Genomic DNA, 23144 nt, shown 5'->3' on the forward strand with positions numbered 1-23144 from the left:
CGACCAAAAAAAAAAACATCTATATATATTTATTGCGGCCTATTCCAAATCCCTGCAGAATAAGCTCATTCAATCCTACCCAACCATTAAAATTTGACACCCCATAGAGTAGGCCAATCCAACCCTCATGTGGGCTTCCATGCCAGTTTGGAAGTTTTGGTGGGATTTTTCATTGTTTTTTAATATGTGACCACCTAATGATTGTATAACACTAATTTCTGAGACATGCTGGGGATCATGTAATGTAATCTTTGGATGGCTCTGCTGTAAAATAAAAATAAAAAAATTTAAAAAGAAAAAAAAAAAAAAAAAACAACGGTCAACCATCTAAAACCTTTAAATCCACATGATAGCTCATTTGAAGGTTGGATCAATCTGATTTCTTAAGTGACGAGAATATGTCATGAACATGTTTGGTGGCATACATACTCTGTGATGATCTAATCCCAGCCACATTTTCATGTTAGAAGAAGGGAGTAGGATCTCTAGCTATTCATGAGTGAAATCGGCTCCAGACATCCGTTAGCCCATCAGTCAAGGCCACTTAAAAGGTGACCATTGATCTCACACGGGCATCACAATTGTGTGTGTGCCCATAGGATTGCTAACATGTAGTTCTTGGATTTGTTGGCAGAATCCAACCTCTCCATAAGACATGGAAAACCCCACAGCACAGTGAACATATTGAAAGGGAAACCTTTGAACTTCAAGCTGTTTTGCGACTCAGGTGAACCCCTTCAAAATTCCAAGGGTTGGCGTTCCCTATCAGTTCATTCCCTTTACTGTGGCGCAAATTAGTTTTAGATTAGGCTGAATTTTGTTCCTGTAGGACTTGGAAGTATGTAATATCCGAATTGGATATTGGATACAATACGGGTTTGGATATTATCCAACAAAAAGTCATTATAAGTTGTATATGGATATTATCCAAATAAGTTGGATATAAATCAGATAGTCAGGTGATCGAATATCATACTAAGACATAATTAATTTTTTTGAAAAGTGAGTTAAATACCTGATAAAATTAACAAAATACCTTCTCTTCTTTTTTTTTTAGATCTATAACATAATTAGCCAATATCAAACTACTAACCTACTTAAAAAATTTAAATAAATATCATCCCCATCATCCATATCAATCTCAAATTTAACACTAGAGAATCTAATATCACATATCTTAGTATTTTAATATTTTAGTTAAAAGTATTATTATTTGAGTAAATTATGGAAAATGCCCTTCAACAACCAGGTAAACAGATACAGATCCCACTTAGAAGTTGAGATAATCAGGCAGAATTTTTAAAACCGAGAAAAAATGCCATGTATCAGAATTGGACTTTGTCGCGTCAGATATGTTAAGCAGAGTTCATAGCCAACACTAGTTCTGGGGGTTTTCTGAGGTGATGCATCTAATAGACAGGTTGGGTCGTCTAACAAGCGTCGAACAAATAGTCCATAACTAACAGTTAGAATTTGATGTGGGGAGTTTTTAATCACTAAAAAAGTTACGTTGTACAAGGCAATCAAGATCACGATCCCATTTCCAGCTATTTCGGCAATGACAATGTAAAAGAAAGACTTTGGAAAAAGCCTTACCCGGCTTACTATTTCCTGCCAGCTAATATATCTCATCATCAGGAATTTCTGGCGTCAAGAATTTCCTCGGATCTTTACTTATCTCCTCGTAATTCAGTTTGGGTTTTACTTTCTCCGGCACAGGCATGAGAGGGATGATGGAATCCTGATCGATAACTCCGTCAATGATGCCATACTCAACAGCTTCAATCGGAGACATGTAACGGTCTCTGTCGATATCCTTCTGGACTTGTTCAAACGGTCGGCCAGTGAAACTAGAGATGATTCTAGTGACGTTATTCTTGTTGTGCATGATCTCTCTGGCCTGAATTTCCACATCTATTGCTTGCCCACTGGCACCTCCAAGAGGTTGATGAAGCATTATCCTAGTGTTGGGCATTGCAAGCCGTTTACCTTTGGTGCCGCTGCCAAGGATGATAGAAGATGTAGATGCTGCAATCCCAAGAGCAACGGTGGAAACATCCGCCCTCACAAGCTGAACCACATCATAAATAGCCATAGTGGCACTGAAAAAATATCCATAAGAAAGGTGGTAACATTCAGCCAAAATAAATAAATTACAATCATGAAAAATAAATAAATAGACAATGTCAAAACATATGTAAATGATGAGAGAGAGAGAGAGAGAGAGAGAGAGAGATGCTATAGGCATTTGTAGGAAAGGAGTTTCCAATAGCCATTACCGTAAATTTCCATTGCACGTAGTTAATACATGTGCTGAATCAACTAATGGATTGACGAGCACAAGTTTTTTGGCTGTTGGTGTTGTTGTTGTTGTTATGACCTCAAATAATGCTTTTATCTTATAACCTTTACTTTTTTGGCAACAAATTTTATTCCAAAAGAGAAAGGAAAGGACACACGCATCAATTAAGATAATGGATATGCATTTCCAGGTGGGCCTGTTTGCCTAGACACTCCACCCTTGGCAAGCCGATCCACTGACGAATTCACTATACCAGATAGAGCAATGCTAGCAAGCAGAGTCACTATGGAATCAGAAGCCAGAGCGTGCGCACTTCGAATCACCTTCCATGATCAAGGAACCTCTAAACGACTCCTGGATCAGCTTAAGAACTGTTTTTTTTTTTTTTTTGAAAGATGATAATATTATTAAGCTAAACCGGCAAAAACAAAACAAAGACAAAAGCAACATTAAAAAAAGGAAGCTAAAACGAAAGAGAAGAGACCCAAAGAAAGAAGATAAAAGGTAGCAGAAACAAAGCCCCAACTGTTAAAAAGCAGACATGGTGTGGGGGGACTCTCAGAATGCCAGACCAAACTATCCGGGAGAACAAGCAGTGGATGAGGAGGTGGTCCACTGATTCTTCCACGCTTAGGCAAAGAGGGCAGCTGTTAGGGATGATGAATGATCTCTTTCAGAGGCTGTTGATGGTGAGGATTCTGTTTCTACCAGCTAACCAGGCAAACACCACCACCTTAAGGACTGTTTTTATTGCCTGCAGTTCAGCCCAATTTGAGTCGCCACTACCAAGTGGGATGGAAAACATACGTTTAATTCTTCCACTGTCACCATGCACTGCGCCTCCAGTGCCGGAGGGAGCGGGATTACCCAATGAGCATCTACCCAAGCATCAAGCATGTTTGGTGCCTTGCAATTATCCCAAATGGCATCAACAGCTTCTCAAAGTTTCCGTTGGATCTTAGTCTATGAGAGTCGGGCTCATAAGAAGCTTGACCTTGTATTTTATCTGGGCCACAAAAAGCAAGGTGCCATCAAATATACACCCATTCCGCTCTTTCCAAATCCGCACATGGTAGTGACCAAACCACCACTACATCTTCCATGATTCTGGGGAGCACTAGGGAAATCTCAAATAATCGGAGGAAGAAAGAGCCAATTCCCAAGCAAACTTGCAATGGAGGAAAGGATGGTCAACTGTTTCCTCCTCTTTCCAACAAAGAAAGAAAAAACTAGGAACAACAATGTACCTTTTTTAAGGCCATCAAGTGTCGGATCATGCAGTAAAGGCTGTCCAACAAAAAGCTTCAACACAAGGAGGGGCCAAGGTGGCCCACACTTCAGCACAAGCTGGCTCAGAAAGAGATGTCATACAAAGCACCTTTAAGAATGCCTTAGCCAAAAAGTACCAACAGAAGAGGGAATCCAAATCCACTCATTAACTTCACTAGAGGGGAGAAAAGACCCCTTTGAGCACCCCGAGAAGAATCGCCAACACATCATTATTTCAAGGCTCCTCCTAAACTTCAACCTCTACGCCACTTTGGCCCCATGAATTCAAAGCACTCCTTGACGAGGGCACTTCTAGCTGAAAGAGTGTACAACCTAGGGAACCTAACCCATATGCCTTCCAAAAAGACTTTATCACACATATCCTCCCTCCCTCTCCACACGCCACCGATGATCCAACCACTTTTCTTCTCATCGTATTAGCAAGCGACGGCATTCCTTCATGAAGCCCCTCATTATTTACCATAACCACCCACCACTTAGAAGCAACCAATTCTTCTCCCTAATTCTACCAATCCCAATAACCCCTTGGCTTTTCAGCTTTTGGATTTCCTCCTCTTCCATAGAAAGTCCGAACCATGGCTGGATCTTAAAGAACAAAGAATAAGACATTTGGAAATTGGGAAGCATTCATTTAATAAGGGTGATACGAGCACCAAGATAAAGATAAGGACTCTCCGAAGCTGCAATTCTTTTATTGAGCTTCTCATAACTGGGTCCCGCACGAAGAGAGCACAGGATTGGCTCTAAGCAGTAGGTAGAGATATCTCATTGGAAAATATGCCAACTAGCACCCCAAAACCGGCGTTGACTGTTGGACCCATTGCAACCCATACAATACAACTTATGGATTCATCCTTGGCTATAAAACCACCTCAAAACATTAATTGTTACATTTTATAATCTTAACTAGGGGGTGATTGGCATTGCAGAACATTAAAATGGCATATGCAAACTTCAAGCTAGGTCTAGCACTACCTGCATGACCCATATTGAAACATTTTAGAACTCAAGGAGCTTGTGAGAGCTTGCTTTGAGCCCTTGATCGAACGGAAAAGCTTTATGGGCTTCAATATGTATTGTCTAGTATTCCAAGGAACAACGTGCTTATAGATAGTTATGGCAACCCAAAAGGAATCCTCCTTCGGATTGGTTGATTGATCAATAGTCAAATCGGAGGAAATTCAAGTAAAACCAAAAGATTGGCTGGTGGATAACCCAATTGAAGTGATTAAAGGTTTAATAGATATGCACGATCCGATGGTCGAAGAGATGGATACTTTCACAATTACCATAATGCCATCTCAATTTCAATCAAGGCTCACAGATAGAAAGCTAACTGTGATGAAGCGGTGGCTACAATTGACGTTTAGAATGAGGAGGACCAACAAGAAGCAAAAGAAAAGATGTTGTGTGTTTCAACTTTCAACACCATATTATGCACAAGTTACCTGTCAGGCATGTAGGTCTCCACCATCAACTGCGAGCGAAGCCAAAGAAACAATACAAATGAGGATCTTCACAATAGATTATGACTACCAATTTAAACTCGATGACGAGTTTCTTTTCGAAGCCAGGTGGAATTGATGCAACCAAATGGCCACCGATTGATCAAGATTTGAAGAAAAGGCCCACATCTCATGTGTGCACACTTCACATGTATACATGAAAAGGACCAGTTTTCCTTTTTAGCCCATTACTACTTTCCGTTTCTTTCAAATCTCTAGATTAGGAAATTTCCTTTCATATCTATATATTAGGGAAGGAGTAATTTTAGATTTTTTTTTCTTATTCCGGTATTTTCTAATTTTGGTAGTTTCATATTTTTCTCATATATTGGCTAGCTAGGAATTCTATCTTTAGATTCTATAGCTTTTATGGCACATTGTAAAGACTGATTATAAATAAGGCCTACGGCCTATGGAATGAGACAAGTTGGATGATATTCCTTTTTATGAAATTCTCTTATTTTCTCTATGGTAGTTGTTGAAGGGAGGAAGTGATCTATAGTTCATAACTAGAGGACTGTTGACCTTGCTCACAGTCTTGCATTCGTGATCTCTAGCATTCGGCTAGAGGATTGTTAGGTCTTTCCTGCAATCCCTTTCTTTTCTTATTAATCTATTTGCTTCCCCTTTTGGGGTTTGCATTAAATCTTGATCAATCGGTGGCCATTTGGTTCTGTGAACGCTGGGAAATCGGCGCTCACGCTGGTTTTGGCGATTTTTGTCCGATTTTGTTGTTTGACAAGGGATGATTGAACTGAACATGATTGTTAATGTGATGTCTTGGAGTCACCACTAGCCACTTAATCCAAAATCCCGCAGTCAGCTAAAACCCGCAGAATATGCAAAGCCAGAGAATCCGAAGACTCCTGCTTTAAATTGACTCCTGGTCTACAATCCGGGATTCTGAGTAAATGACCTCGGTTACAAAGAGTGAAGGTGTTAGGCACCCTCTCTGTCTGTACAAATGTACGATCTCTACTCCGTGTGGTAAAATAATCTTAAGGGATGGGATAATATGATCGAAATGGGACTAGGCAAATTTAGATTTCTGATGTAACAAGATCCGGGATTCCGGCAAGCTGCAGAACATGCGTTTAAGGAATGTCTAGAAAAGCGAATGTGATGATGCTAATGTAGTAAAAAGGGGACTAGACTACCATGAGTTTCTGATGTGACAGGATCCGATATTCGGCAAGTCACAGAGCATGCATTCAATGGTGATCTAGAGGAGCAAGGGGGTTGAGAAAGGAAATAATGATATGATGAATGCTTTATGGAAGATAGTATGATCTTTGGCTTGCACTTGAAATAGCTAGAACATGGAGTGCATTATGAACAACCCGGATGAAATTGTAGGAGTTGAGAATAGCTTGGAGGAGGCTAGAGGAGGGCTAAAGGATGGTGTCTGAAAACTCAAGAGCTCTCTTTCACTCTCACTCACTTGCTCTTCCTCTCTCTCTTACTCTCCCCTTAGAAAATTTTGAGAATTTTAATCTCTTGGGTAGAAGTGTTGTGTGAAATGAAAAGAGATAAAGGCTATTTATAGCCTTTTGGGATGTCATTTTGGTAATTCCAGGGTTTATGGAGGGTAAATGTTGATATGGCGGCTTGTGATTGGTTGAGGGGAGATAAATGTCATGTAGCATGTCTTATAAGCTCTTGGGTTTGGTAGGATGGTAAATAGAATGAATGTTGAGGGTAGTTTTATAAAAGAGTTGACTTTTGATTTGGTAGGATGGTAAATATAGTAGATGTTGGGGGTAATTTTATAAAAGAGTTGACTTTTGGAGGGGGGCTTGGTAGGATGGTAAATAGAGTGAACGTTGGGGGTAATTCTGTAGGAGAGTTGACTTTGGGAGGGGAGACAGTTGTGTGCTCAGAGGAGACACCTGTTCTGTAGACACCCCACCCAGGCTAGCAACTTGATAGGGCATGGATAATCCCTAATAACTGAACCTAAACCTCACACCCTACCCAAAACCACAGCCATTTTTCAAACCTGATCCAAACCCTAACCAAACCTGAGCCATTATGAGTCATCATTCAAGCCAGAGCGTGCCCAAAAATCGATCCATTTCTTGAACCATTTCCAAGCTATTTCCAAGCCAATATCGAGCCATTTCTGAGCCTAAATATCCAAAACAGGCTTCAAGCCGCTCTCAGGGCCCGAAATAGGCCCACCGGCCAAACCACAGAAGCAATTGTAATCAGACTACCGCCCCCTATTCGACGGGTGTCTCCTCTTAGCACACAGTTGTCTCCCCTCCCAAAGTCAACTCTCCTACAGAATTACCCCCAGCATTCACTCTATTTACCATCCTACCAAGCCCCCTCCAAAAGTCAACTCCTTTATAAAACTACCCCAACATTCACTCTATTTACCATCCTACCAAACCAAAAGTCAACTCTTTTATAAACTTACCCCCAACATTCACTCTATCTACCATCCTATCAAACCAAAAGTCAACTCTTTTATAAACCTACCCGCAACATTCACTCTATTTGTCATCCTACCAAACCCAAGAGCTTATAAGAGCATGCCACATGGCACTTCTCTCCCCTCAACCAATCACAAGCCGTTATGTCAGCATTTACCCTCCATAAACCCTGGAATTACCAAAATGACATCCCAAAAGGCTATAAATAGCCTTCACCTCTCTTCATTTCACACAACATTTCTACCCAAGAGATTAAAATTCTCAAAATTTTCTAAAGAGAGATTAGGAGAGAGGAAGAGCAAGTGAGTGAGTAAAAGGGAACTTTTGAGTCTTCAAGCTTCATCCTTTAGCCTTCCTCTAGCCTCCTCCAAGCTATCCTCAACTCATACAATCTCATCCGGGTTAATCATAGTGCACTCCATGTCCTAGCTACTTCAAGTGCAAGCCAAAGATCATAATATCTTCTATCAAGCATTCATCATATCATTATTTCCCTTCTCAACCCCTTTGCTCCTCTAGATCACCATTGAATGCATGTTCTGTGACTTGCCGAATATCGGATCCTGTCACATCAAAAACTCATGGTAGTCTAATCCCTTTTTTACTACATTAGCATCATCACATCTGCTTTTCTAGACATTCCTTGAACGTATACTCTACAGCTTGCCGGAATCTTGTATCTTGCTACATCAGAAATCTAAGTTTGCTTAGTCTCACTTCGATCATATCATCCCATCCTTTAAGATTATTTTACCACACGGAATAGAGACTGTACATTTGTACAGACAAAGGGAGTGCCTAACACCTTCCCTCTTTGTAACTGAGATCCCTTACTAATAATCCCGGATCGCAGACCAGGAGTCAATTTAAAGCAGGATAGTCTTCGGATTATCTGGCTTTGCATATTCTGCAGGTTCTAGCCAACTGTGGGATTTTAGATTAAGTGGCTAGTGGCGACTCCAAGACATCACATTAACAATCACATCAGTCCAATCATCCCCTTTCACACAACAAAACCCGACAAAAATCGCCAAAACCAGCGTGGGCACCAATTTCCTAGCGTTCACATGTTCCATCAAAGACTTTAAAAAATGATTGCAAATAGAAAATGGGAAACAGTATTGCCCTACTTTAAAATTGAAAAAGCCTCTTGGAGAGCGATTGAAGAAATCTGAGAAATAATCCATATAAACCTCAATCTACTTAGCCCATTTTCTATCAAAACCCATCTTCTTTAAGCGATAAAGAAGAGCAATTGACGTGATCATGCACTTCTTCCATACTAACTTTACAAAGGTTACCTAGAGTTCCTATTCTTGCCATTAGTCAACACAATCAGTTTGAAAACCATTAACAACATTCGGAATTGCAAAAGAATAAGCCCGATAACTTCTTTAAGCCAATTTATAGGACCTTGGCTGCTATCTTGAATATGCAACTGACTGAATTGATTTGGCTTGATGTCCAACAACTCATGCTCTTCCTTCCTTTCTTCTCATGTAAGCCATCCAATGCGAAAGGGGATATTTTTGTCGCCAGCCTTGAGCCAAATGGCTCTCAGCGCTTAGTACCAAGAATGTCTTCACACTTACGAATTTGAAAATTTTCAGCCCCAAGAATTTCTTCACAATTAAGAATTCCAAAAAATCCTTCCTTGAGATTTGAACTCTTCACCTAGAGATCACTCAGCATTGGACCCAACTTCTCTTGGGGGTTGATAATTGCAATCTCGCCCCAAACCTCTGCTTTCTGACCTCCAGATGTCCAAACACATTCATGTTCTACTCTTTGATGTTAGACTTTACATGAAAGAACCTTTTTATGAAACTCATAACCAGCCCAACCTTGCATCTCACATTCTACCACCACTGCTCAACCAAATTGACAAAGCACAGCACCTCAAGACACATTTTTCAAAACAAAATGGGTAGGGACCCAAGGAAATACAAGAGTCAAATAAAGGGGGATGGTTATCTACCTCCTTGTGAAGGATGATCAATACGATTGCTGCCAGCAGAAAATCTGAAAATATTCCCAAAGTTGTAGTAGTTCTAAGTTATAACCTAAGAACTTTTTCGATCCACCTTTACATTTCCCATGAACACAAATTTAACCATTTAATTCTAGGAGAGTCCTGCACCGGACAAGGACAAATATGTAAATTGAAACCAGTAAACAAGATAAAATTATGCTAGTGAGGATCTCCAACCCCACCCGCATGCATATGTCAGTATTCATGAAGCTGGAAGAACTAGTGTAGAGGTCTTGTACGTAACAAATCATCATCTAAGACCTATGCCAACTAACTGGGGTCGGCTATACGAATCCTATTCGCGATTCCACTCTAAAAAGGACCATATCCTCAGTCAAACCGCAGGTCATCAAATCTTTTGTTGTTACCTCCATCCACGTCCTTTTGGGCTTCCCCTTGCCCATTTAGAGCCTTACTCCTGTCCAGTTAAACCATAGGTCATCATTTTTTTGCTGACAACCTACATCCACATCCTTTGTCATACCAATGCAAATAAAATAAGCCAAGGAGCTTAGCCAGTGCTGGAACCACAGGTGGTATTTTGCATCCATGTCATTGCTGCACACATTTGCGTGCATGGACAAGATTGGAACCGTTCATTCAGTAGATTCAATAGTGAATGGTCCACAGACAAAAATCAGCAAAGACTTACTTTCAATGACAAGAAGTTCATTTATTGGATGGTTAGGATACTCCCTCATCAAGGTAATTTTTTGTTAGCACCCAATCAATGGAAGAGCCCATGGGAGGCATGGCTAGGATCATCATACATGCGCCATGTGCGCGGTCCCATGCCTCCTCAACCCCATCCCATAGTGCAAAGAGACACTGGCTAGCAAAATAAACTGCCCAAAGGCCAACCACTGATTATTTCCAGTGATGCTAGAGGTTGTGCAACAGTCTCCAACTTTCTGTGGTGGTTATACTATCATTTCGACATGTGAAATGCTCAAGCTGAAACTGGCAAAGATACTAATTTGAAGAAACAAATCAACAGTTCTTTATTACTATGATGCATATCACATGAAGCAAGCCAAACAAACCCCTAAAACTCAAACCTTTCTACCAATCAACAACTCGTACTCGTTTCAGTCCCTGGTTCATTGATCAGGTGGGAGAACTGAAGATAGTTTCCATCCAAACAAACCGACAGTAACAGAAAACCCTAACATTGCATTTGGATAGATTCTTGAATTGAATTGAGCCAAAATACGGGTCAAAGAGCCCAGCCTAAGCCAGGCCAAGATCTGTCCAAGCCGAGGTAACCCATTTTGTGCAAGATCAGGGTTATTCATTAGGCGTGCCCCACTGTGCATGTACTATGGCCCAAACTACGCCAATAGGATCACAAGTTCTGCTACACATTTAATAACCAAATGAAATATGTCAAGCATATCCTATGTATTAAGAATGCGATTTATTATGAAAATGCTCTTCAAAACCCTGAACGGTGCAGGACAGGCTCAGGCAGGACCAAAGTCTTTTAAACACAGCCCAAACTTGGTCCAATTAACAAACGGGCTTCAAATTTAGGCCTAAGCCTAGCCCTCAGGACTGATATGCCAGATGAAGCCCACCCAAAAAGGGCCATGACCAATAGCCCGATAAGCTGGCCTGGAGCATTGGGAACCCTCAGCAGAAGTGACTTATTTTTTTATTTTTATTTTTTTAGTGGGTAACGAAATTTTCATTAAGCGAAAAGCTGTTGCACAGGCAGGATAATACCAATAGCAAGACAGGCAAGAGCAACAGAGCCATGACCCAAGATCTTTGGTTAAACAAAAACTCCCTCAATACACAGGCATTAGCCCCCACAACTACACCATTCCTTCCATAATGCATAACTCAGCCATCCAATCCATTCCAGAGGGAGAGACACCCAATCCAGGATAGAACCTTTGACTTTGTCACATAGGGCATCAATGGAGATCCTGGAATCCTTGAAAATTCTATTGTTCCTTTCTTTCCACATTTCCCAACAGACTGAATGGTACTAGCTCCCATCTCTGCATTCATTTTCCCCTAACCGGCCAACTTCTCCAGGTCAAAAACTCTTCTTCCAAAGAGGCGCCTCCAACATAAGATATCCCAAACTCCGTAAGGAGGGAACTCCACATTTCTGATGCTATCTGGAAGTGGAGAAGATGAGCACTGCTTTCTTCTTCCTTTTACACATAATGCATCTGTTTGGGATCCTATCCCCCGGCTTTCCAATTTATCCAGCCGTAAGGATCTTCTTGTTGATCGCTAACCGCATGAAAGCTGTAACACTCGGGGGAGCTGCTAACTTCCACAAGATTTTAGCAGACCACATTTCTTCTTTGATTGATGATTGGTGAAGAAAGGATTTAGCCGTGAACATTCCAGAATTCTCCCAAATCCATATTCCAGCTTGCAAAGGGGATAGATGGACCTCCTGTGAGAAGGATAACAGGGACTGCAACTCTACCATTTCCTCATCTCTTAGGTTTCTTGTCAAGACGACGTTCCGCACAATGATATCACCACTAACTTCTGCATGGTCTCTAACTGACAGATTTCTTTCCTGAACCAATCAATAAAGCAGTGGGAATCAGGATGCGAAAGGACAGCTTCCCACCCAGACATCTTCCCAAAATAGGGCAGACTCACAGTTTTTTACAGAAAATCTGAACGCATCCCCAATTCTACAATCTCGTCATTGTAGAGGCCACCCCCCCCCCCCCCCCCGAAAAAAAAAAAAACCTTGCCGATGCCCAATCTGCCAGCTGCTTTTGCTTTGCAAACATTCTACCATTTAACCAGATGAAATTCTTCTTATTCGCTGAAGATCCCCATCAAAACTGCCGCTGAATCTTTTTTATTTTCACCACCAGATGCTGGAATCTATAGTGATAAGAAATACATGGGGAGATTGGCCAACATCAATTTAATTAGCATAATTCTACCTCCCAGCGATAGGTAGCCTCACTTCCATGTTGTCAATCTCTTCTCTATTCTTTTGGTGCCCGGACTCCATATGCCAACTAATGCACCCATAGCCCCTAACAGCAAGCTGAGGTATGTGATCGGGAATTAGAGATTTCTGCAACTTATTGGATTGGCGAAATGATTGAGGCAATGCGCACACACACACACACATATAAAAACCAGTGCATCACCCCTTTCACCCTGTTAGCCAGGACTTTTGCCAATACTTTGTACACACGGCTGACCAGGCTGATGGGTCTGAAATCCTCAGCTCCTCTCCCATCTTCTTAAGGATTTAACTGATTAAAGTAGCATTCTCTTTCATAGAACTCCTTGAACATATCCATCAAATCTCGCTTAACCATCTCCCAACATTTTTTTTAAAAAAGGTAACATTACCAGGGATTGAACCCTGGATCACTCACACACACTACATTGTCTCTACCAGCTCATCTGACAAGCAAGAGACTCTCCCAACAACATTTAGAGAATCCCGTCGTAAAATTGTCAGCCCTTGGAGGCTTATACTTTTTTTTTAAAAAAAAGATAACTTGTATTAAAAGGAGGAGAAGGAAACAAAAAAGAGGACTGCTGAGACAGCAGACCCTCAAGATAAAAGAAAAGATAGGTCTACATTGGTCCCCTCCCTAGAGGACACCCATTCAGCAATAAAGCATTTGACATTAGAGGACACTACATTGGAGGCTTATACTTTCCATATCCATGGTACCCCTTCGATCTCCTCTTCCTCAAAAGGGCTTTCCGAGCTGGGAGCCACTTCTCCGGGCAAGGATTTGAAAGGGGCACCTTACAGTATATGTCTGCGGAGATTCTCTTTGGAATACAGGTTCCCACAGAACCTCAAAACTGCCTCCTGAATCTCCTCTCTCCTGTCACTGATCTTAAGGCCCTTAATTGCATTCTTTCTTCTTCTATCATTAGCCATGCTGTGGAAAAATGATGTATTCCACTCTCCCTCTTTTAGCCATAGAGCTCTAGACTATTGCTTCCATGCAGTCTCTCTTCCTGGGGGGGAGTAACTTCCATTCTGTTCTAAGTTCCAACCTTTTTGCTCTCTCATGATCCTACCACCTTGAGCTTCTTGGATATCCAATTCCTCAATGCAATGAAGGATAAAATCTGATTTAGCCGCCTCCATGGCCTTCAGCTTCATGGCCCAATATTTCAACTTAGCTTTGCCAGCCTCCAGCTTCTTGCAAAATTTAACCAGCCCAGCCCACTGCTTTAATACTTAACCACCATTCCTTCACCATTGAGTTACAATCTGGGACTTGGAGCCATTTATTCTCGAATCCGGTGGTTGAGGCCCCCAGTAGATGTCACTGGCATCCAACATTATTGGATTTTGATCCAAGGTTGGAAACTTGGAATGATGATTTGTAAAGCATTGGGGATTAACCTTTTCCTCTCTACCAGCAAAAAGCAGTCCAGCCTATGCATCACTGGATTGTCCTAATGGTTAGACCAAGTTAAAGGGCCCCCAGCGAAGGAAGATCTAATAATTCTTGATTTGAAACAAAACCCCCAAAATCTTTCATACCTTTTGAAGGCTTCGAGTTACCTTTTTCTCGTAAGTGAATTTGATGATATTGAAATCTCCACCCATGCACCAAGGCCCTGTCCAGCATCTTCTAATCGCTTCCAATTCCCACCACAAGAGATCTTTGTAGGCTTGAGGACTGTAGTTGTTGATATAACCAACTCCACACCCACTCGATCGATGCATAAGATGGACCAACAAAGAATCCACTCCAATGATCGATTATCTGGAATGAGCCACTATCCCCCTGCAGAGCCTGGTGCTACTATAGCTATCCACCACCTATTATCACCCCATAATCTCCTCAGAGCCGCAATATCAACCACCTGATGCTTCGACACTTGAATACGCAGAACATCAACTTTCCTCATATTAACTAGCCTGCATACCACTCTACTTTTGTCTGCATAACCCAGAAATCTGATGTTTCATAAGAGAATCTTCACTACGCACCCATTTTAAAAAATTTCCCTTTCTAAGTTACTATCTTGCAATTCCTTATCATTAGCAAAGCTTTGTCATCATAATTCACCATCAAGACCAGTCTTTGTGCTTCTCTGTTTGATTTCTCAATCCCTCTTTTGCCTCTGATCTTTGATGTTTCACTCCATCTTCTCTATTGTTCGGAACCTTGAACACCTTTGAAAGGTTGTGTCCCGGATCAGCTGTGGTCAGTCCCAGCTCCTTTACTTTCTCCATCATCTCTGCATAAAATGTTACTGTTGCAAGGTCATCTCCCTTGATGGAACTGATAACTCACAATTTAACTTAATCATACATCCTGTTGCCCCCTATCTAACATAACCTGTATAAGGACAGGACTCCAGTGGTAGTTCATTTTCAAAGCAGCAGTGAGGCCTCCTCCTTATTTATGGCACACATATACAGCTCTCCAGACATCCAAATTGTGGGGCACATTGAGAATGTAGTGTATAGCTAAAAAATCACACAGATGAAACAATTCAAATGTATGTTAAAAGTAAAATAGTGAGTGGTCCAAAATCCACAATCAAAACCAGATGGTTACTATCGTCTGCTCAGTTTGGATTCTGGGTGATGCTCAGCCATTAAGATTATCCAGATTTCCTTACAACTCCGCCATGTGTCTGGTGGAGTCAACACCATTTTCAAAGTGGTACGAACCATCATAGGAGTCCACGCCCCTCGTACTGTTACATATAAAACCAATTTCTACTCATATACACTTCAAAATTACAACAACGAAGCAAGAACCCGAATCAAAAAGAGATAGAGAAACACCACACATTTTAGTTGAAACTACAGATGCAAAAATAAAAATATAAAATATAAAAAAATTCCTGTGACGCTTGAAATCCAACTTTTTTTTTCCTTTTTTTTGAAGGAAAGGAAATCTCACCTCAGTGACCCGCCAGGCGAATTGATGAAGAGCCTGATGTCCTTGGTGGGGTCCTGAGCATCCAAAAGCAGCAGCTGGCTTATAATCGCGTCCGCGACGAAATCGTCAATGCTGCTTCCCAAGAACACAATCCGCTCCCTCAGCAACAGCCCCATGACATCGGATTCCGCGCCTCTCGCGGCAGTCGATGGCGCCGGAGGAGCGGAGTACGAAGGCGAGTAGAACGAAGGGCAGGGATCGAGCTCAAACCCTAACCCTAGATTCCCAGCATCGATCAGGGATTTTGGGAGGGAGTCGCGTGACCTCGTGGTGGAGGACAACGAGATATAGGCTTGGATTGGGAGACGAGGGGATTTATGGAGAGAGGTGCGCAGTTTAAGGGGTGTGGGAGCTGTTGACGATAGCAGAGAGCGGGGTGTGAAAGGAGTTGAAATGGAGAGCGAGTTCATGGTGTCGGGTCTCTGCAAATCGCAGCGATGGAGAGTATGCTTCAAGCCTCTTTTATCTCCTCTCGACTAACCCTGCGTTCCTACTGGACGGCTAGGATTGCAAGAGGAGGGAAACGTCTTCTTTTTGCCTCCGTTGCGAATAAGAAACCAGCGTCTTTCGCCGTCTACTGGGGAAACGGATTGGCTACCCCCCCCTGCCACTAGACCGGTGGCTGATGGTCGGTGCTCTGTGGGCCCCACCATAATGTATGTGTTTCATCCCTGCCGTTCATCCAATTTTAAAGATCATTTTATTGTTTGATCACAAAAATGAGAGGGATATAAATCTCAGGTGAACCATACCACAGGAAAACAATAGTGATTGGATATCCACCATTAAAACCCTCTTAAGGCCCACTGTACTGTTTATTTGACATCCAATCTGTTGATTAGATCATACAGACCTTCGAGAGAAAAAAAAAATAGCCAAAGAACATCTTAACCCAAAACTTTTATGGCCCCAAAACGTTTTTAATGGTCCACGTTCATTCAATACTTTTTTCCTATAACGTGGTACATTTGAGATGGGATATACCTCATTTTTTGTCTCATTCCTTAGAATGACCTAGAAAAATATATGGACGGCATGAATGATACATATTCATCATGGTTGGCCCACAGAGCATCGACCATCAGCCATTGGCCGGTGGCAGGGGGAGTAGGCAATCCGTTTTCAGTAGCTATCTCACTGTTGAAGTAGCGTCACTAAGTTACGTGGGCACGACCATAGTATATGTAACAACCCTAAATTTTGGTACATTATTAAAAAACTAAATTAAATATTTAAAGATTTTATTTTTAAATAAAAAATAAAAACAAGTCAATAGTTGAGTTGGTAGTGAAATTCTTAATTGAGAAAGAGGTTTAAGGATCGATTCTTGAAATGGTAATAATAAGTTTTTTATTAAATATCATAAAAAAATTCAAATTCAAGATAAGGGAGGATGTGCTCATCCTATCTTATGAGAATTTTCTTTAAAAGGGATACGGAAGAGGAAATTCTAAGAAGGCTTGATCGGGTAAGTTTTAATTGTTAGATCTTTTTAACTTTTTATTATGTTGTTAATTTCTTCTTGATCTATACAATGGATGGCGTGGATCATCCACACCATCATTGTATAGGTGTGTATAGGCAATTTTAATAAAGTGATGTTTTTATGATTTTGGTCTAACTAGTAATATTTTAGGAATAAATTAAATGGATGGAATCTAATTGTGCTAAGATAGATCTGTACGGATCATATGATCCTTAAGGTCAAAATATACAAGGACCATAATTTTTAGATCAATCTAACAATCAGATAGGCCACATTAGTCAGATCTAAAAGTGTTTAGTAAAGAAATCTTAGATTTTTTGCGCAAGTGTTGGTATCACTTGGCGTAGAAGGTCGAGATGGGTCATCGGTGTATGTATGGTTCGATCCAAACCATCCATCTAATGTGTAGAGACAAAACATGATAATACCTCAAGAATCTGAATGATCTGACCATCCGATGGACCACCCCGATCAAGTAATTATCATTCAATTTTATAATCTTAAAAAGGAGAAAAAAATAGAATAGAAATTTTAATTATTTGATTATTTTGAATCTGGCCACCTAGGATGTTAATCAGAGGTGGGCCCCACCATGTAATAAAAACATATGAATAATAATGTTGTTGATATAACTGATAAGATTTCTGAATTCAAACCAACATAATTACCTCATAAAGTCTATACTACCAGACTCAGGTGAGTAACCCAACTTGTCTCATAATTCATTAAAATTAAAATAAATCATTGTGATTGTTTGATTGATTTACTGGTTTGAATATTTTGATATGATAATTGTACGATAAATTTATATGTGAATATTTTAATCGAGACAACTATGCCAAATATGAAAAATATGCATTTACATATCATCCTTCATTCATTGCATTGCATAATGCATGGTCGATCCTAGGGGCCCTCCCTGGAAGAAATGTCGATCCTGGTAGAGCGTTACCAGATGCGGGCTATGCTCAAGCCTACCGAAAGGTGAAAGCCTACCCAATGGGTGGATGCGGGTTGACGACCTCCAACCCAAGCAGATGGACGATCATCCCATCTGTTACATTCATATATCATTTTACATTCATATCATTGTACATGTATTTATGTATTATTTTAATTGCTATGATTATGAACTATGCTGGGTTATATCACTAAGCCTGGCCAGCTTACATTTTTATTGATGGAAAAACCGTACAGAGGAGCCATTAACAGATGATGTGACGCAAGAACCGGAAGGATCTACTGTACAACCTGCCTGAAACATGGCCATACCTATTCAAGGATGAAGTGGCGGCATTAGAAAATTTTTAATTATATGTTTTATTTTGTTAGCACAGTTTAATTAACGAATAATGCATACTGACATTTATTTTGAGACTTTAAGCAATTATTTAGATTTATTTCTTTGTAATAATGTTAGCATGGAATAAATATCATTATATTATAATGGTATAATAAATGAATGATTTTAAGGTTCATTTTATTTTAAGAGTCGTCAAGATTTATATATGTTTAGTTGATTGGTGCTAAGTATTATGCATGTGTGATTGAGATTATGATGGACCTTATATTGAATATAATTATCATCTCTGATTAAACTGATTAATGAATTAAATTAGTACACTTTGTGTACGAGTTACGAACTGAAACTCGGGTCTGAGGGTGCACACTCTGTGCCCGGATTTCGGGGCGTGACAGAATGGCATCAGAGCGAGGTCTTTTCTAAAACTTGGAGTGACCTGTAGGTTATGTACCCCATTAAATTTCATAAATTTTAGACCCTTTAAATTAGAAACATCTCATTAAGATATCCCTCTTGATTGATGTATGGGTTGACGAACTTGAAATTCAAAACTAAGTTCCTATTAATTTTTGTTAAATGTAGAAATAAGAATTTAGATTCCTCATACTCTTATTTGAATATAATTTAGATTAAGATGGATTAACATAATGAAAATGAATTTTAAAGATATTTTAATTCACAAAATTCTGCTGAACAGCAATGGGCAGCAAGAATTATCCAACTTGTAAAATTCATAACTATAAAAGTACTATTCCGATTGAGGCGATTCAAAAGCTTGATCGAAGATAAACAAGTCTAAATTAAGATAAAAATAATAATAAAATTTGGGTCTCATAGTAACTATACTGTTCTAGTGAATTAGTATACGCTGGTCATAAATCATCAAATTCTAGATAGGTCTGACTGCAGGAATTTTAAAAAATTTTATAATTGAAATTTTTAGATAAGATTTTACAAAGACATAGTAAACTTATAATAAGATATCCAGAAAAAAAATTGAATCTAATCTGAAAATTTTAAACTATAATAAAATATGATATAAACAACAATCATCAAACCGAAATTCAATCTGCCCATACTGACTTTATATAGATTTAATTAACAGAAATTTTCATTTTGATAATTACCTTTGGTTAAATAAATATTTTTATTTGAAGTATTTTATTTAAAGAAAAAAATATATATTAAGTAGAAAATAAAATAACCATAATCTCTACTAAATTTTAAAAATTCCTTCTTATAGGATCATAAGTCCATATTTGGTGGAAAAAAAAAAATTTAAGAAAAAAAAAGAAAAAAATAAATAATTAATTATCAAACTCACTAGAATATTTTTCAAGTATAGGACAATGTCTTCCCTAAATTTTAAGGTATGGTTAAATTATTTCTAATTTTCTAATAAATTTCAACATTATAGAGTGAAAATCTAGACCAATTTAGTATCTCTGATCAAACTAGATAAAATTATCGTTCAAAATAATTCCTGAATATATTATTTTTTTAGTCATATAAATACCCATAGACAACTCCATAAAATTTTATGATAATTCGAATTGTAAAGAAATTATAAACATTTAAACATTAGACTGTAAATAATAGAAACGACTGTTGGACAACATAATTTTTCATCCTTAGCGGCGATAAAAACCCTAGTAAAAGTAATAATTTTAATTTGATTTTTTTTTCTTTTTTTATCATATAGTTAATGACATTTTTTTCAAATTTCAAGTCATTTTAACTTTTGATTCGAATGTTAAAATTCTGTAAATAACATTGTGTCTGTGAGTCCAAATTTAAAATATTCTGTTGGTTATTTTGAGTGATGCAATACATAAGATCATTGATTGTTATGATATTTGAAACTTAAAAACCCAACTTAAGACCCCATAATATTTAAAAGAAAAAAATTTACTCATTATATTTTGTTAAATAATGAAAATCACCTAATTTGAGAAACTCATAACTAATTAAGTACGAGTCCAATTAAGGTAATTCAAAGGCTACATCGTAGATTAATAAATCGAGTTCAAAAGAAAATAATTAAGAAAATAAAATTTTAATTTAAAAAAAAAAATAAATTTTATTTTTAACTGGAAAAAAATGTTTATTTCTAGACAACCTTCACTGTATGAATTTTTGAATTTTCTATAAACCATAGTTTTTGACAAAATTTTACATATTTATAAATTCACCATTACAAAAACTAAAAGACCAATCCAGTGTATAAAACCATCCATAATATAAGTGTGACCAATGCCACTAAAAACAAAAAGAAAAAAAAAAATAAAAATTGAAATGTTAGTTTCTAAATCTCGACGACGAGATTTTATTTTAAGGGGGGTAGAATGTAACAACCCTAAATTTTGGTACATTATTAAAAAACTAGATTAAATATTTAAAGATTTTATTTTTAAATAAAAAATAAAAACAAGTCAATAGTTGAGTTGGTAGTGAAATTCTTAGTTGAGAGAGAGGTTTAGGGATCAATTCTTGAAATGGTAATAATAAATTTTTTATTAAATATCATAAAAAAAAATTCAAGTAAAAGGAAGAGGAAATTCTAAGAAGGCTCGATCGGGTAAGTTTTAATCGTTAGATCTTCTTAACTTTTTATTATGTTGTTAATTTCTTCTTGATCTATACAATGAATGGCGTGGATCATCCACACCATCATTGTATAGGTGCGTATAGGCAATTTTAATAAAGTGATGTTTTTATGATTTTGGTCTAACTAGTAATATTTTAGGAATAAATTAAATGGATGGAATCTGATTGTGCTAAGATAGATCTGTACGGATCATATGATCCTTAAGGTCAAAATATACAAGTGCCATAATTTTTAGATCAATCTAACAATCAGATAGGCCACATTAGTCAGATCTAAAAGTGTTTAATAAAGGAATCTTAGATTTTTTGCGCAAGTGTTGGTATCACTTGGCGTAGAAGGTCGAGATGGGTCATCGGTGTATGTATGGTTCGATCCAAACCATCCATCTAATGTGTAGAGACAAAACATGATAATACCTCAAGAATCTGAATGACCTGACCATCCGATGGACCACCCCGATCAAGTAATTATCATTCAATTTTATAATCTTAAAAAGGAGAAAAAAATAAAATAGAAATTTTAATTATTTGATTATTTTGAATCTGGCCACCTAGGATGTTAATCAGAGGTGGGCCCCACCATGTAATAAAAATATATGAATAATAATGTTGTTGATATAACTGATAGGATTTCTGAATTCAAACTAACATAATTACCCTGTGGATTCTACACTACTAGACTCAGGTGAGTAACCCAACTTGTCTCATAATTCATTAAAATTAAAATAAATCATTGTGATTGTTTGATTGATTTACTGGTTTGAATATTTTGATATGATAATTGTACGATAAATTTATATGTGAATATTTTAATCGAGACAACTATGTCAAATATGAAAAATATGCATTTACATATCATCCTTCATTCATTGCATTGCATAATGCATGGTCGATCCTAGGGGCCCTCCCTGGAAGAAATGTCGATCCTGGTAGAGCGTTACCAGATGCGGGCTATGCTCAAGCCTACCGAAAGGTGAAAGCCTACCCAATGGGTGGATGCGGGTTGACGACCTCCAACCCAAGCAGATGGACGATCATCCCATCTGTTACATTCATATATCATTTTACATTCATATCATTGTACATGTATTTATATATTATTTTAATTGCTATGATTATGAACCATGCTGGGTTATATCACTAAGCCTGGCCAGCTTACATTTTTATTGATAGAAAAACCGTACAGAGGAGCCATTAACAGATGATGTGACGCAAGAACCGGAAGGATCTACTGTACCTGAACACGACCTGCCTGAAACATGGCCATACCTATTCAAGGATGAAGTGGCGACATTAGAAATTTTTTAATTATATGTTTTATTTTGTTAGCACAGTTTAATTAACGAATAATGCATACTGACATTTATTTTGAGACTTTAAGCAATTATTTAGATTTATTTCTTTGTAATAATGTTAGCATGGAATAAATATCATTATATTATAATGGTATAATAAATGAATGATTTTAAGGTTCATTTTATTTTAAGAGTCGTCAAGATTTATATATGTTTAGTTGATTGGTGCTAAGTATTATGCATGTGTGATTGAGATTATGATGGACCTTATATTGAATATAATTATCATCTCTGATTAAACTGATTAATGAATTAAATTAGTACACTTTGTGTACGAGTTACGAACTGAAACTCGGGTCTGAGGGTGCACAGTCTGTACCCGGATTTCGGGGCGTGACAGTATATGCGTTGTATCCATACTGGCCATCCATTTGGAGACTTCATTTTAAGGCATGAGCCAAACAATGAAGCAATTCAAAGCTCAAGTAGACCCCACCATGGAAAACCGTGGGGATTAAATGCCTACCATTAAAAACTCCCTGGGGCCCACAGAAGTTTTCAAGTGTTTTCCCTTCCTTCGAACTCATGAACAGACAAACATCATGGTGCGCTTTAAAATGATCTCGCCGAATACATGATCTACGTGGATACAGCATATGCATCATCATGATGGGCCCACATAACTTGGTGACGTCACTTCAGCATTAGTAGCTAATCTGAAGCTGTCATTAGCCAATCCGCTCCGAACAGGTGGGCCGCTGATTGGGTAGTAGTCCGCCGGGACCTAGCTAGAGACAAACGGTCCTGTTAGGGCCTCTGTGGGGCTCTCCATGAAATATGTGTTTTATTCAAGCTGTCCGTTCATTTTCAAATATCATTTTAAAGCATGAGCCTCAAAAGTAAGCAGATGAAAGGTTTGAGTGGACCACATCATAGGAAGCAGTAGTGGCAATGATCTC

General features: G+C 38.6%; 1 protein-coding gene across 1 annotated transcript; it reads right to left on the minus strand.

Moving 5' to 3' along the window:
• Nucleotides 1-1460: 1460 nt before the first annotated feature.
• LOC131232518 (ATP-dependent Clp protease proteolytic subunit 4, chloroplastic) lies at nt 1461-16036 on the minus strand. Its single transcript, XM_058228803.1, has 2 exons — nt 15456-16036; nt 1461-2102 (listed from the first exon to the last, which is right to left on the minus strand). The coding sequence occupies exons 1-2, from the start codon at nt 15902-15904 to the stop codon at nt 1619-1621; spliced, it is 933 nt and encodes a 310-aa protein (XP_058084786.1). The 5' UTR covers nt 15905-16036; the 3' UTR covers nt 1461-1618.
• Nucleotides 16037-23144: the final 7108 nt, after the last annotated feature.

The sequence above is a fragment of the Magnolia sinica genome, chromosome 18 (assembly GCF_029962835.1).
Source record: "Magnolia sinica isolate HGM2019 chromosome 18, MsV1, whole genome shotgun sequence".
NCBI classification, from domain to species: Eukaryota; Viridiplantae; Streptophyta; class Magnoliopsida; order Magnoliales; family Magnoliaceae; genus Magnolia; species Magnolia sinica.

Coding starts and splice junctions, on each gene's coding strand:
- LOC131232518 (XM_058228803.1), bottom strand. CDS start 15,904: ATGAACTCGCTCTCCATTTCAACTCCTTTCACACCCCGCTCTCTGCTA. Junction 2,103..15,455: donor TCGCCTGGCGGGTCACTGAG/GTGAGATTTCCT, acceptor ATATTTTTTCAG/TGCCACTATGGCTATTTATG.